This window comes from Cyprinus carpio, chromosome B19 (genome assembly GCF_018340385.1).
Source record: "Cyprinus carpio isolate SPL01 chromosome B19, ASM1834038v1, whole genome shotgun sequence".
Taxonomy (NCBI): Eukaryota; Metazoa; Chordata; class Actinopteri; order Cypriniformes; family Cyprinidae; genus Cyprinus; species Cyprinus carpio.
Genome location: NC_056615.1, coordinates 4539724 through 4556373, shown reverse-complemented (window position 1 = coordinate 4556373; position 16650 = coordinate 4539724). Strand labels below are relative to the sequence as shown.

The following is a 16650-nucleotide window of genomic DNA, read 5'->3' as shown; positions in this document are numbered from 1 at the left end:
GACTGCTGTGTTTCAGGATCTGGTCTGGTAATGTAACTGTTGTTGGTTTGGTGTCAGGTAGAGTCACTTATGAAATGAATTACTGGGAAATGACTGTCACCGCTGTGCCCTTGGGTCAGACACTTAACCCCAGCATGCTCCAGCGGGACAGTCCCGGCAATTAGCACACCGTAATACGCTTTGGAAAAACACTTCTACTAGATGACAAATAAACTAGTCTGTCTAAAACACATTTCTGGATCTATTATGAATCTTTAGCTTTAAATGTAGAGTCTGGATTGGCTTCTGAGTTGGAGTTTGATTGGACTGCATGTCACAATGTGATGTAACACACAAAGACAGAGATAACCCCATGGCTATTCCTCCACACAGCACACTGAGTGAGTACAGCGTTTAAGAATTAGGCAGTGTAGTGCCTCTTGTTTAGAGATGTCATTATCTGTTCAGTCATTCAGCTGCTCTGTGATTGGCTGCCGAATCAGATACACTGTTGCTTTAAATGAGCCTTGGTGAATATCCTAGTAAACACAGTAGTGCTGCCAAACGATTAATCGCGATTAATCGCATCCGAAATAAAAGGTTTTGTTTACATAATATATATATATATGTGTGTGTGTGTGTGTGTGTGTGCTGTGTATATTGATTATGTATATATAAATACACACATGCAAGTATATATTTAAGAATAATATGTTAAGTTTACACATAAATATATTTATATATAATATAAATTCTATGAATATTAACATATATGTAAATAAATGTAAATATTTTAAAAATATATACTGTCTGTGTGTGTATTTATATATGCATAATAAATATGCACAGTACACACACATATATTATGTAAACAAAACCTTTATTTTCAGATGTGATTAATCACGATTAATCGTTTGACAGCACTAAAACTCAGACGGTTAGGCCTATGTCTTAACGTAGACAGTTCTCTCACTGCTCTTGACTGAACAACTTTTGTAACTTAAATAAGGATTAATTTATATGTATTTAATGTATACAGTGAAAACTATGCAGGGTTATTCTACATATAATTATTGACATTTCTGTACCTTAATATTTCTTTTAGACCTACCTGAAAAACCTGAAAAGCGCTGTTTATTTCATTTGTCTTTTCTATTGTATTTATTTTCTGCTTGTACTGTATATTGCTTGTAATTTGATTATGTGTAGAGAAGATTTTTAGCTCTGAGCCCATAGTCGTAGCCAAACAAAGAGTCTTAAAAATATGTTTTAATTTATTTTAATATCAATTTTTCTACATTAACATATTTATGTACAAATGGAGTATCTTGTTTTTGTTTTTTTCTTATGAGCATTTACAGCACAGAAGCCTGAAAGATTTTCTTGACTGTTATCATGTCATAAGATCACTGGTCTGATGTGTGACATTGTTTATCATTATTATTATTATTTTTAAAAGTGTAGGCCTATTTTTTGTTGTGATTGTCCAAACTGAGGTACAGGATGTGGAAATTTCAGATAAATGTTCAATTTATATATTTTGGTTGCATTTGTGAGTTAATAAAAATGTAAATGGTTGTTTAAAATGGGTATCATAATATCATAATATAAATAAATTGATTGATATATTCCTGAATCGAATTGTATCTAATAATTTTTTGAGGTATCGAATATCTTATCGCTGGGTATGAGAATCCATATCATATCATATCATATCATATCATATAAAACAAAACAAAACAAAACAAAACAAAACAAAACAAAACAAAACCATATAACATAACATAACATAACATCATATCTCTATTGAGTACTGCATTGATGATGTATTGTGTAGCACTCAGCTGAACTAAATGTGAATAGAGAAGATGTGTTTTGTTTTCCCCTTGAGTTCTGATCAAATATTAACTGAACAAATATTGGTGTTTTCAGTTTTGGAATTTGTCCTAGTTGATATCCTCTGTGCAAAATACATTACAACATCAAACTGTGCTTAATTCAAGTACATGTCTACTAACCCTAACTCTATCAGTCTGCTAATATTCCTAATACCATTCATATTTCACTGCATCCAAACTGGCTTTATATTAAAAGTCATGCCAATGGATGTCTGTATGTACTCTCACAACACACTCTCAACCTGTCCTTAACATCTCAATGAGCTGAACACAGCTGGTGATGTTTATAGACCCTAAATGTAACACTCATGTACTGCTTGCTGCACACTGTGCAGTATTTATACTGCATGCTAGTTTGTAAAACTCTACAGTACTGTATATTCCCTTCATGCAGAGCACACATACTGTACACATATAAATATTGCATACTGCAGAAGAGTAGTGCTACAGTATGAATGATGCTACAGTGGTGTAAGTGCACTTGATCTCTGCGTCTGAGCTGCATTAGGACTCAGTGTCGGGCATTTAGAAGCGCTGGTGCTGATTGGCTGATCACAGCTAGTAATCTCTTTATGTGTTCAGTGTACACAGTGTTTAGGACAAACGTACGCTGGGGTTTCCACTGGACTTCTCTTTGACTATAACTATTTCCATATGACAGTGCAGGAATTTCATTTATTTAATTTTTTTCGTGTGATGCTGCAAACATGACTCTGTGTATGAGCTTTTATGTGATCTCAGTCTCAAGTGTGTGAGTTTATGTCAGGCCTGTTGTGTAACAGGATTGACACTTACTGTATAGTAACCCATGCGCATTGGCTCTGCCTTAAAAAGTTGCTGTATAAGTATACTACTGTTCACTACTTTATGTGCAAAATATCTTTTGTAATTCAGAAAAAAATAATAATAACAATAAAGCAGCTGTGGTTGCTTTGCTGTAAATAAAAAAAAAAATGGTATAGCAACATTTTAGGTTTTACAAATTGAACTTAAATTTACAGGAAAATAATGTATATTTTATTATCTGATATAAAGTTAATTTTCCAACCTACTAAAAATGGTTGTTCCTTTGTAATATACTGACAATCACTATAAAATACAGCTGGTATGAGAAAGTCACGTGATGACTCAAAGTTTATCACAAGCTGAAGTAAACTCTAGGTGCACATAATGTCATACACACAAACACAAAAACATAACATTCTAATGTACATAACTGATAACAAGAAACTGAAAAACAATAATTTAAATGAATCCATAAATGTGAGCTTTCACAGAGAACTCTTAACTGTAAATTATAAGATGAATATCACTTTCAAACACTGTACATTCACAGTATTTACTGTAAAATGTCCAAATTAGTTTCTCAAACTTACGGTTAAACAATTAACAGATTTTTACATTGCATTTTTACAGTCTTTAATGTTAAAATTACAAACATTTTTATAGCCATGAAAAAGAAATACCCAGATGTTGTGATATAATAGTTCTCAGATGAACAATGTGTTAATTGGCTAATTATGACGGGATTATGGGATGTTACACAGAAGGTTTTAAGATTAATATTATAGCACATAGCATACAACACCAAAAATCACATATAAGGCAAAACATTTGTTTCTCTCATTTTATATGATTTATTCTCTTTATGTTAATGTGTTTCATTATGTGATTTTAAGATTCATGTTGGTTTATAACACTCATGATTTATGTTTATTTATATAATCATCTGCCTATGTATTGGGGCTGCCATTAGATTGAGCTTTATTAATCTTACAATTTTCTGAAGTTGCTTCTCAAATGCTAAATTTGGTTAATTTTGTATCAAAATATAGGCAAGGCGAATTTATTTCTACAGCACATTTCATACACAATGTAAATGTTTTGCATAAAAATGAATGAAAATATTCACAACAGATGCACAAGAAATAAGAATAGCAATAAAAGCAGAGAATAAAAATTATTATTAAAATGTAAAATGTATTAAAATGGTTAAGACCATCTGAACCATCAGAGGAATTTGAACCATCCATTACATAAACTCAGATGAAAAAATTAGCAAATTTACATTAATCTAACAAATTCATAATTCTTAAACGTCTACTAAATTAATTTAAAATGAGTACAATTAATCACAATTAATCACATCCAAAATAAAAGTTTTTGTTTATATATGTGTGTATACTGTGTATATTTATTATGTATATATAAATACACACACATATGTTTTGAAAATATTTACATGTATATGCATGTATTTATATTCATATAATTTATATTATATATAAATATATTTTATATATAAACATAACATATTTTTCTTAAATATATACATGCATGTGTGTGTATTTATATCCATAATAAATATACACAGTACATACACACACATATATTATATAAACATAAACTTTAATTTTGAATGCGATTAATCATTGCCCAGCACTAGCTAAAATAAAATTGCATTAAATGTAGAAATGTATTGTTATTTATTAATATTATGTAATAATAATAATGAATACATTGACACATTAATTTGGCAGCCCTAATTTATTTATTTATTTATTTAATTTGTTTCTGCTTCGTCAGTGTTTGATTTAGTCAGTTGTTTTGCCCTGTGTGTGTGCTGAGCTGTTGAACATGTGTTTTTAGGGAAGCTCCTAAAGAAGACACAAAGCCTCAGCCAGCTCAGTGAGTACAAGACAACTCTTCCAGCGTTCATCCTTCCTTTTCCACCCTTCGCTGTCTGTGACACATCCCTCCGAGCTGACCCGTGATCAGTTATTCGGCTCTATGATGTCCTGTAGTTGGTACACTTGTACAGCATCAGCTCTAGTTTACAATGCCTTTACCGAAACTCTTGCTGTTTTCTCACCCTACTAACCTTTTTATCTGTTCAGTAGCACATCTGTGTTGCTGTAGTGATGTATTGGTCCAGTAATACAGCATTAACTGTCCTCTTGTGATTCAGACTCAGCTGCTTTCTCCTCCCTCGGTCCTAATGCTGCTGTTTCTCTAATCACTCATCTCTTTTTAGTCAATTGTAATGCATGACTCTCTCGTTCACCAGTAAAACTATGTGAGAATCCTTCAAACCAGATCAGCTTACTTAAGTGGCATTAGACTTGTTTTAAGAGACTATATCTTTAAAGGGATACTCCACCCCAAAATGAAAATGTTGTCATTAATCACCCCCATGTCGTTCCAAACCCGTAAAAGCTTCGTTAATAGCTTAAGATATTTCGGAAGAAAACCGGGAGGCTTGTGACTGTCCCATAGACTGCCAAGTAAAATACACTGTCAAGGTCCAGAAAAGTATGAAAGACATCGTCAGAATAGTCCATCTGCCATCAGTGATTGAACCGTAATGTTATGAAGCGACGCGAATCCTTTTTGTCTTCGAATAAAACAAAAATAATGACTTTTTCCAACAATTTGTCTCCTCTGTGTCTCTCTGCATCAGCGTAGCGCCATTTTGGAGAATATGAGCTGAATGCAAACTGCGTACGCTCTTCTGTGTCACCCGCACCACAAGGATATGCTGTTTTCGTACAAATCAAAGCATAAATATACATAGAAAACATACCCTTGTGGCGCGGCTGACACAGAAGAGTATAACCTGCCTGCGTTCAGCTCAGATTCGCCAAAATGGTGCTACGCTGATTTGGAGAGAGACAGAGGAGAGGAATTATTTAATAAAGTCGTTATTTTTGTTTTCTTCGTGTACAAAAAGTATTCTGGTCACTTCATAACGTTTAGGTTGAATCACTGATGGCAGATGGACTATTCTGACGATGCTTTTCATACTTTATGGACCTTGACACTGTTATTTATTTGGCAGTCTATGGGACAGTCACAAGCCTCCCGGTTTTCATCCAAAATATTTTAAATTGTGTTCCGAAGATGAACAAAGCTTTTACGGGTTTGGAACAACATGGGGATAAGTGATTAATGACAAAATTTTCATTTTGGGATGGAGTAACCCTTTAACAAAGAATAAAAAATAAAAATAAAAAAGATTATACCTTTTGTTACCAGTAATTTATTTTTAAAACAAAAAACTAACAAAAAATCCTCTAAAAGGTTTAATGTCTTTACAACAAAAATTAAAACAACAACAAAAACAAAAAAAAATAAACAAAAACAACAATAAACAATAATATAAGTAGTTTATTTTTTTTTTTTTTTTCTCCTGCTGACACTTTAGGTCGATTAATGCATCTTTGCTAAATACATTTCATACATGCATATATACATAAAATCTTATTAATCTCAAACTTTTTAACCATAGTTGAAACATTGATAGTCTATTCAAAAGTGAAACTCTGCTCATCATCATGTCATTCTAAACCTGTTTGACCTTCTTTTTTGGAGCACAACAGGAAATATTAGGCTATATCCAAGCTGAAAAACAACAGTAGTATAAACAGTTTGTTCAACATGCCCTAATGTGTTCAGGTTTGCTGCGACATGGAGCTGAGTAAATGATTAATTTTCATTTTTGGATGAACTATATCTTTAAACACAGAAAGAAACAGATAAGATTCAACATATACAGTGATTAACAGTCACAATCAAGCATTACAGCACAGTTCAACAAAATGTTTTGGGATTCCTTGTCCCACCAAACTAGAAGTGTTAGTGGAACAGACAGAAACACACCCCTCGGTTTTTCCCACTTGATGTTGCTGTGCTTGTCTGAACAGGTGGAATCCTTTCAGTGGAATCACTGAGCTGGTTAGTAATGTTCTTCAGCCCCAGTCAAAGTCCCCCAGTGAGGAGCAGCCCAAGCCGTAAGTACAGCGCAGGGCCTTCGGTTCATACTGCTGGGAGGAAGAGTTCACCTAAACATGACAATCTGCTCACCCTCAGGCCATCCAAGATGTAGATGAGTTTGTTTCTTCATCAGATTTGAACAGAGAAATTTAGCATCACGTCACTTGCTCACCAATCGATCCTCTGCAGTGAATGGGTGCCGTCAGAATGAAAGTCTGAACAGCTGATAAAAACATCACAATAATCCACATCACTCCAGTCAATCAGTTAACACTGTGTGAAGAGAAAAGCTGCGTGTTTGTCAGAAACAAATCCATCATGGCGTTTCAACTTTAAACCATAATACTGTAGCTGGCCAAAATATAAGTCCATAATCCATAATAATGCTTCCTCTACATATTTGTTCAGCTGTTTTTGTTTGTAAACAGTGTGCAGATTTCCGGTGCAGATTTCTCTCCTGATTCAGACGAAACAACCTTTTCACTGAAGAAAGCAATATTCATATAGAGGACTCACATTTTAATGGCTTGAAGTTAAAAATGTCTTAATGATGGATGTGTTTCTTACAAACACGCAGCTTTTCTCTTCACAAGACATTAATTGATGGACTTGAGTAGTGTATGTTACTTGTGGATTATTGTGATGTTTTTATTGGCTGTTTGGACTCTCATTCTGACGGCACCCATTCACTGCAGAGGACCCATTGCTGAGCAAGTGATGTAATGCTACATTTCATCCCATGAAGAAACAAACTCATCTACATCTTGGATGGCCTGAGGATGACAAAATTACAGAAAACTTTTATTTTTGGTGAACCATTTCTTTAGTCCAGTGCTCTAGTGGGTTTGACCAAATATATAGTGAATGGGTTGTCACTATAATTATACTACAAAAGAAATGAGTAGCACTTTACTTGAAGCCTTTATGTACACTGAACAAAATTATAAATGCAACACTTTTGTTTTTGCCCCCATTTTTCATGAGCTGAACTCAAAGATTTAAGACTTTTTCTATGTACACAAAAGGCCTATTTCTCTCAAATATTGTTCTCAAATCTGTCTAAATCTTTGTTATTGAGCACTTCTCCTTTGCCGAGATAATCCATCCACCTCACAGGTGTGGCATTTCAAGATGCTGATTAGACAGCATGATTATTGCACACGTGTGCCTTAGGCTGGCCACAATGAAAGGCCACTCTAAAATGTGCAGTTTTACTGTATTGGGGGGTCCGGGGGTGTCTGAAAACCAGTCAGTATCTGGTGTGACCACCATTTGCCTCACACAGTGCAACACATCTCCTTCGCATAGAGTTGATCAGGTTGTTGATTGTGGCCTGTGAGATGTTGGTCCACTCCTCTTCAATGGCTGTGTGAAGTTGCTGGATATTGGCAGTAACTGGAACACGTATACGCCGACCCAGAGCATCCCAAACATGCTCAATGGGTGACATGTCCAGGGAGTATGCTGGCCATGTTTTCAGCTTCCAGGATTTGTGTACAGATCTTTGCAACATGGGGCCGTGCATTATCATGCTGCAACATGAGGTGATGGTCGTGGATGAATGGCACAACAATGGGCCTCAGGATCTCGTCATGGTATCTCTGTGCATTCACAATGCCATCAATAAAATGCACCTGTGTTCGTTGTCCATAACATACGCCTGCCCATACCATAACCCCACCGCCACCATGGGCCACTCGATCCACAACGCTGACATCAGCAAACACTCACCCACACGACACCATACACGGTGTCTGCCATCTGCCCTGTAAAGTGAAAACCGGGATTCATCAGTGAAGATAACACCTCTCCAAAGTGTCAGACGCCATTGAATGTGAGCATTTGCACACTCAAGTTGGTTACAGCGATGAACTGCAGTCAGGTCGAGACCCCGATGAGGATGACGAGCATGCAGATGAGCTTCCCTGAGACGGTTTCTGACAGTTTGTGCAGAAATTCTTTGGTTATGCAAACCGACTGTTGCAGAAGCTGTCTAGGTGGCTGGTCTCAGATGATCTTGGAAGTGAAGATGCTGGATGTGGAGGCTGGGCTGGTGTGGTTACACATGGTCTGCAGTTGTGAGGCTGGTTGGATGTACTTCTCTGAAACGCCTTTGGAGACGGCTTATGGTAGAGAAATGAACATTCAATTCATGGGCAACAGCTCTGGTGGGCATTCCTGCAGTCAGCATGCCAATTGCATGCTCCATCAAAACATGCGACATCTGTGGCATTGTGCTGTTTGATAAAACTGCACATTTTAGAGTGGGTTTTTATTGTGGCCAGCCTAAGGCACACCTGTGCAATAATCATGTTGTCTAATCAGCATCTTGATATGCCACGCCTTTGAGGTGGATGGATTATCTCGGCAAAGGAGAAGTGCTCACTAACAAAGATTTGGAAAGATTTGTGAACAATATTTGAGAGAAATAGGCCTTTTGTGTACATAGAAAAAGACTTAGATCTTTGAGTTCAGCTCATGAAAAATGGGGGCAAAAACAAAAGTGTTGCGTTTATAATTTTGTTCAGTATATAATGCATCATATCTTCACATAAATAAGATATAAAGTCCAAATGAATTACAATATCTGCAGATTCCTTGTTACATCTGGTTGTTTGTCATGTGTTTGAATGCGTAACAATGAATAGAACAGTATTATGATGTATTATAACTGAGGTTACAATTATTCATGAGATCAATGCATTATAAGGTGCACACCTAATGCATTAAAAGTATGTTTATAATGCATTATATATAAGTGCTCCAGGGTCAAAAAAGTACCCATGGCTGCTTTTGCAGGGCATATCATGTGAAAGTTACCACGTGGACATATAGATACCCTATGTGTGTACTAAAGTTTCAAAGGTTTTGATGCTTGAATGGACAGTCATCACAACATGCTCAATCCATGACAAGTGACTCCGGATATTCATGTACTCCTGCGGAGAGACAGTGTCGAGACAAGATCGTTTCAGGGTGGATGCCATCGATTTTCTGGGGCTCAAACTGAATATCATGATGTGTAGAGCATGTACAATAAAACCTGTCCCTGTCACATACTTCACCGCTCCATGCGTCCTAAAAAACAATCAATAAACATCTGATGAGTAAGTGTTTTCTCGGGATAGATTATTGATGGAGTCTGTCTGCTTTAGGTCTGGATCCTGTCAAATCCCGAGTCTTATTACAGCATTAGACGCATCCTATCAGTGGTTACAGTCCCGTTTCAATATGCTTTGACTGATGAAGAATAGGAATTAACCCAGAATTAACCCAAGCCTATTATATTAATGCAATTATTAATGAATAAAGAACTTAATACGTCATGTTTACATCCCCAGTGCTCTCTAAAACCCAAAGAACCACAACACTCACGTACCAAACAATTACGGTATTGTTTTATACATTCTCCGAATAAAAGGTACAAAATCTGTCTATACTCTTTCACAATGTAATAATGTATGTACCTTTAAGGTACTAATATGCATCTTTTAGAGGTAAATAAGGTACCTATCACAGGGGTGGTACCTTTTAAAAAAAAAAGTACACATTTTGTACTTTTTTTTTTAAAAAGGTACCACCCCTGTGATAGCTTTCGTACCTTGTTTTCTGAGTGTGTAGATACTATTTGCACTTGAATGTGGTATAAATTAGTGTTATTTTTAGTATTATACTATTTGTTCATATTTAGATTAGCTTTTATTTTCAGTTTTATTTTAATTCTGATACTTTTAGTTTTGGTATTTCTATCTGCTTTTCCATTTTTTATTATTTCTTTTTCTCTTTAGCTTTAAGTTATTTTATATTTCAGTTTAGATTTAATCATTTTCAACTTTTAAACCATTTCCTGGCAACATTTCTCAACATTTCTTTTTAAGTTTAAGTTTGTCATCTAAATTTTAGAGTTGAATTTTATTTCAACTAACAATAATGTAACAAAAATGTATAATAGTTTTAGTTAGCAAAAAAAAAAAAAAAAAAAAAAGTACAATTTGGGGTTTCATAAATTTGATTTATTTGAATGAAGGATATATATATATATATAAAAGATAAAAAAAGCAAACATGAAAATCCACTCCTATACCATGGTGTAAGCATACTGTACAAAAATGTATGAATGAAATCATACAAATTAGTTATATATAGTTATATATAAATTGGTAAATAGTTATAATTTGCCAATGCCACATTTTTTTTATTTTTATTATTATTATTTTTTTTTTTTTACCTTTTCTAAGATGGAACTGTATTGACCTGTGTTTCTTTACCATGTTAAACAATTTTGGTTTTGTTATCCTTTTTAACAATGGATCATCTAGGCCTCAAGGAAGTCAATCCGTGTCCTCAGTTTCTATAAAAAAGTTCAATCATTTCAGTTTAGACCCTTTTACAACATGTAAAGTTTATTTCTAGAAAATAATTAAATTATTGTTATTACTAAACATTTATAATGTTTTAACAGTATTCAGGCATGCCCCCCAAATCGCTACCCTCATATAAACAATAATAAAAACAGCTCATAATATTTAGTTTGACCTCCCAAACGGGACAAAAAGTTTCCTAAAGTTACTTCTTTTCACAAGTATCACACCCTATTTTGCATCATATTTGTGGAAAGCTCCTATTAAATGCTTTGGGTTTACATAAACATAATGGAAAACAGCTTCATCTTTTTTTGCAGGGTATGCTGAACGATGTATTCCTGACGGGTTTTGCACGCATGTTTATTAAAAAGCACTAAATGTGCCTCTCTGCCCTCCACAGGAAGCTGCACCAGCAGTTTGAGATGTACAAGGACCAGGTGAAGAAGATCGGAGAGGAGGCTCCGAAGAACCCGGAGCAGAAGGGAGACTCGCCCACTTGTGGGATCTGCCACAAAACCAAGTTTGCCGATGGCTGCGGCCGCGTCTGTTCTTATTGCCAAACCAAGTTCTGCGCGCGCTGCGGAGGACGCGTCTCGCTCCGCTCCAACAAAGTACGTCTGATTCTCTCTCTCACCGTGGAGTCTGTAGACAAGCTGTAGAAAAACCCCTTCACCACTGTGTCTGTACCGTACAGTATGTCGGATTTCTACATCTGAATTTGGTGGTTTTTGGTTACTCAGGAAGTTTCATCTGATGACCACAAGAGGATGCTGAAATGTAACAAGAAAATAAAGCCCCAGAATATTCCAATATCTGCAGCTGTTGTCTTTCTAATGTCCTCCTCAGCTCTTGATCTGAGGACAGAAGACTGTGACAGTGCTGGGTAGCTGTTGATTCCAATTGACATGACAAAAATTGTAGTTAGAGGCGTAATCCAATATATTACATATTTTAGGCAATATAATCAGACTACTTTTTTAATGTAATTTCTTTATTGATTTAAATATGATAATACTGTACCATATTGATAAAAACCAAACAAACAAACAGAAAGACAATATATTAAATGTACTGTTTTTAACAACATTTAATTACGTCAAGGTTTCTCCAACTGACTTCATGAAGAAACTGCAGGGGGTTTGTGAGTTTAATGAAAAGCATATATATTTTTAAAGCATATCATTTTAAAATAACTACAATCAAAATCACAAAAACACTTACTAAAAAGATTAAATATTTCATTTGATCATTTGCATGTCATGTCAACCAACACCAGAGAATTGTGAACATGCAAATGTGTTACTTAATCATTAATTGTTACCTTGAAATCTCAGGGGTACTTCAAGTAAATATATTAATTGAAAGAAAAATAAATAAATAAAGTTTAGGAATGCCTGCATTACATGTAAATAAGAAATAATGTGTAAATATGTGTATTTTCAACATGCTGTCGCCACCTAGTTATCTAAACGAGTGTCTGCAAGAGGATTCAAAATCTGGACATTTTGAGAGACAGGAGAAGATAAGCTGATGAGTAATATTAGAATGAACTTTTCCTTAATTTTAATATTTTAATCAATAATTTCATCAGATGTAACGTACATGTTTATGCCAAAAATCACAGTATTACTCATTTTGGGGTGCTGATTCCAAAAATAGTTGCTGTTTTGATCTTGCTAGTCACACTTTCTTAAAAACTATGATGTTCATTTTGTAGCATTATTGTTTTTGAAGATTCGTACGGTGAAGACTGAAGATTTATTATTGCTTAACACATGATTCCTGTCTTCCTCTGAGCCAGAGTACAAATATTCGCTCAATTCTCAAATGATTTTCACATGTATAAATGATTCTAATGAATTTGTGCCTAACCCTGATTTCAGTGTTTGAATTATGGCCAGTGACAGAAGAAAATACAAACATGAGCCAGATGTTTTCTGCTACATCTGTAGGTGTTTTACTATATACAAACAGCGACAGAAAATGTACGATTTGGTAGTTATTTAACATGAAGTATTTGAACATATTTCCCCACTCCTTTGCAGATTATAAGTTAAATTATATAAATATTTATTTGGTAGTTCAGTACTGTTTCCACTAGTGGGCATCGTCTCCATTATCCTCCACTCAGTGATTCAGCCTTTCCTCTGTGCCTCATGTTTGATTTCAAACACATATTATCAAATTATTGTCTAAATGCAGTTTTCAGTGAACCACTGACGTTTAGACTTGAATACGTGAATCTATACTAATATTACAGTACATTTCCCTCCACTCCTCTCAGTTTCTTTCTTTCTTTTTTTTATTTCTCGCACACGTTCCATTTCATCACGCTCTCACTTTCTCACATAAATTTACAGCAGGGAGACAAATTGTTCAGCAGCTCCTCGTTTTCTTAGTGTTTATTTTCTCTTCATGGCTTTATCATTATGATTAAATCCTCACAAGCCCTTTTACCATGGACCATTAATATTGTATAATAGTGAATTACAATGACATTCGGATGTATCCAAAAATAATGCACTTAATTGTCACATGCTGGAGGCAGATTATTGTCCCATTAGACAGTGAAAGAAAATGAAATGCTTAGGACTATTAATATATTTTTAATACCATTATATATGTATATTGAGGTGAGCTGAGGTTCATCGGGTTTCAGGTCAATTGGACACTCGCACTAAAGTAACTGACTGAATATCAAAGAGGAAAGCTGTTAACTGAACAGGGTTACATACGTAACTCTGGCATAATTTCAAATGATTTATTTAAACAAGCGTCACTTCGTTTAATGCGGCCCCTGTTGTGAAAACAGATCCTGAGCTCTGTTTGTTGTGTAGATCTCCTCAGACAGCTGCTTCAGCCAGACAGTTGCTTTCGGTGGATAGAGATTATTTACATCCTAATTTGTCGGCCGCCTTGTGCTCTCTGGCCTCGGAGGAGCAGAAGAATGTGGAAAATAACTTTACTGATGGTCAATTGTTAATCAGTGACTAATTCACTATTCACAGCTCATGAATGATGAATGCTGTGCATAATGCATAGTGTTTAGTGAGGGCACAGCAGCAGGAAGATCTGTACATGCTTCTGATGAGATAACACTGCGATAAACCACACTTGTATGTAGTTAGCAATGCTCACTCAGCTTGAGTTCTTGCTGGTGGAGGCAAAGACTGTGTAGGTCTAATTCAAGCGTCACATGGAAACAGTATAGTGGGTTTTGATGAGATCTCAGCGCTGAGGTTTTAAATCTGAAGTATATGGGACGGCAAACCAAAATATGTATTTATCTAGATGGTAGTTTTTAGATAAACTGTTTATGCACACACTTGGCACATGAGGTTTTGTTTGATTAGTTTCCCTGGCTTGAGATCAATGTGGATGATTGCGGCATAATTGTGTGAGATGAAATGAATCGTGGTGAATTTGGATTTCAAGATTCAAGAGATTAAAGATTTTTATTCGTCACATACACGGATTTTGGAAGCTGACTGGAGCTCAGCGGGTTGTTTTATTCCCGTGGTGCGGTGGCTGTCATGGACACCGGCGCTGCTGTGTCTGATGTCAGTGTCAATGGCTCCACGTGTTAGTGAGGCCATGGATTGAGTTCCCCTACAGTGCTAGATGACCAGATTCTTTTTCAGCGCTGGGACTGTGATGTCATGGAGCTCTTGCGCCACGCCCTTAAACACACACACACACACACACACACACACACACACACACACACACACACACACACACACACACACACACACACACACACACACACACCATTTCACATGGGAGGAAAAATGAAAAAAAAAAGAAGCAGCACACTGTATAATAATAACATTAACTAACCATGAAAAAAAATTTTTAACTGCATTTATAGTGGATATCCATACCTTGAACAACTAAGTGCTAATTCTGAATAATTGAGTTGTTATATAATTCTACTTTAAAAGGATCAACACCCAATTATGTGTGCTATGTGTTAAAATGCATAGCTAAATATTATATTATACTGTGGCTGGACATATTTATTAAAAGCTCTAATGCATTAAAATGTGCATTATTATGAACACCTTATTAATGCATTCAAGGAATAGTTCACCCAAAAATGAAAATTAGCTGAAAATTTTCACCCTCAGGTCATCCAAGATGTAGATGAGTTTCTTTCTTCATTGGAAAAAATAATTGGAGAAATGTAGCATTACATCACTCGCCAGTGGATGCTCTGCAGTGAATGGGTGCCGTCAGATTGAGAGTCCAAACAGCTGGTATTTTGGCCAGAAGACATAGTTTAAAGTCAAAAATGACTAATTGACGAGCTGGAGTGTTGTAGGTTATTGTGATGTTTCTATCAGCTGTTTGGACTCTCATTCTGACGGCACCCATTCACTGCAGAGCATCCACTGGTGAGAAAGTGAAGTAATGCTACATTTCTCCAAATCTCTTCAGATGAACAAACTAACTCTTCTACATCTTGGAAGTCTGATTTTTTTTCACTGAAAAGGTCCAGTTATGACTTTTTAATTAAACTATATAAGGTCGAATAATTTAACATAAAATAAAAATAATAATAAATTTAAAAAAAATAGGGTGAATATTCGCTTCATGTCAATTTAGTGCTAACACAAACATTATTATATAGACCTTAAAATAGCTGTGCAAGGTAATGAAACGTTTACCTATATTTTCAGATGCACATCTGAACCGACCTTATTTTTTTTAAGGATTACCAATTTAATAAATGTTATCAAAGTTTTGTACCCCTTTAATGTTTAATGCTTTACAGATATGCTTTCCAAGTATCCCTGAAGGCTACTTGATTTTAGATTAGTTGTTTCCACTTATTTAAGATATGTATGTGTGTGTGTGTGTGTGTGTGTGTGTGTGTGTGTGTGTGTGTGTGTGTGTGTCTGTGTGTGTGTACGAGATTTGCAAAACCAGAGTGTCATGTTTTAGAACAGCACTGTTTCTTGTGCTCCAAACACATCTGCTGTGACAGATGGGAATGTGTATATAGGTATTTGGAATTTATCTATTTACTGTTGATGCTGTTTTTTTTATTTTTTTAAGTTTTTTTGTTTGAAATCAACATTAGGCCAATCAGACTTCTTCTTGGTTAACTGGGGCCATTTTTCTCCTCGTGAATACAAACAGATTACATAAGAGCTGATTCTGTTTCACTGTGAAGTGCTGGGTGAGAATGAAGCAAGTTTAATGGGGTCTGACTTCTAGTTTTGCTAATGCCACAGTGTAGTGATGTTTTTAGCCATTTCAATTAAATATATTTAGTGAAACAACAATATTTGTATTGCAAATCTAAGTAAAGTCCACTTAGACTTCATTCACACATTGTGAGGGCAGGGGAACTTCATAACAGCTTTTGAGAGAGATTAATTCTCCTGAGGAGGCTCATTGTTTGAGTGTATTCCGCTTTTTTGTGTTTAGAGTGTTTGGGTGCAGCTTGATGTCTGTTTTTTCGGGCGGTTTGAGGCGGCATGCATTCGTAATGAACTGAATTCCGGCTTAGTGGCTTGATCGCGGCAGGATCCGTAAATAATGTAGGCTAAAGCGAAGAGCAGCGAGTTCCTCAGCTTCATCGCGCATGCAGCGTCTTGAACGCAGGTGGGTTCCGCTGAAGGACATGC

The 16650-nt window shown here is 35.5% G+C and overlaps 1 protein-coding gene across 1 annotated transcript in view; it reads left to right on the top strand.

Annotated features, from left to right (window-relative positions):
- The window catches only part of LOC109062646 (regulating synaptic membrane exocytosis protein 2-like), a 145124-nt gene that overhangs the window by 6523 nt on the left and 121951 nt on the right, over positions 1–16650 (top strand). The window contains exons 3-5 of the mRNA XM_042745430.1: positions 4527–4565; positions 6581–6667; positions 11415–11625. Coding sequence (XP_042601364.1) covers positions 4527–4565; positions 6581–6667; positions 11415–11625 — 337 coding nt within the window. The remainder of the gene's footprint in view (positions 1–4526; positions 4566–6580; positions 6668–11414; positions 11626–16650) is intronic.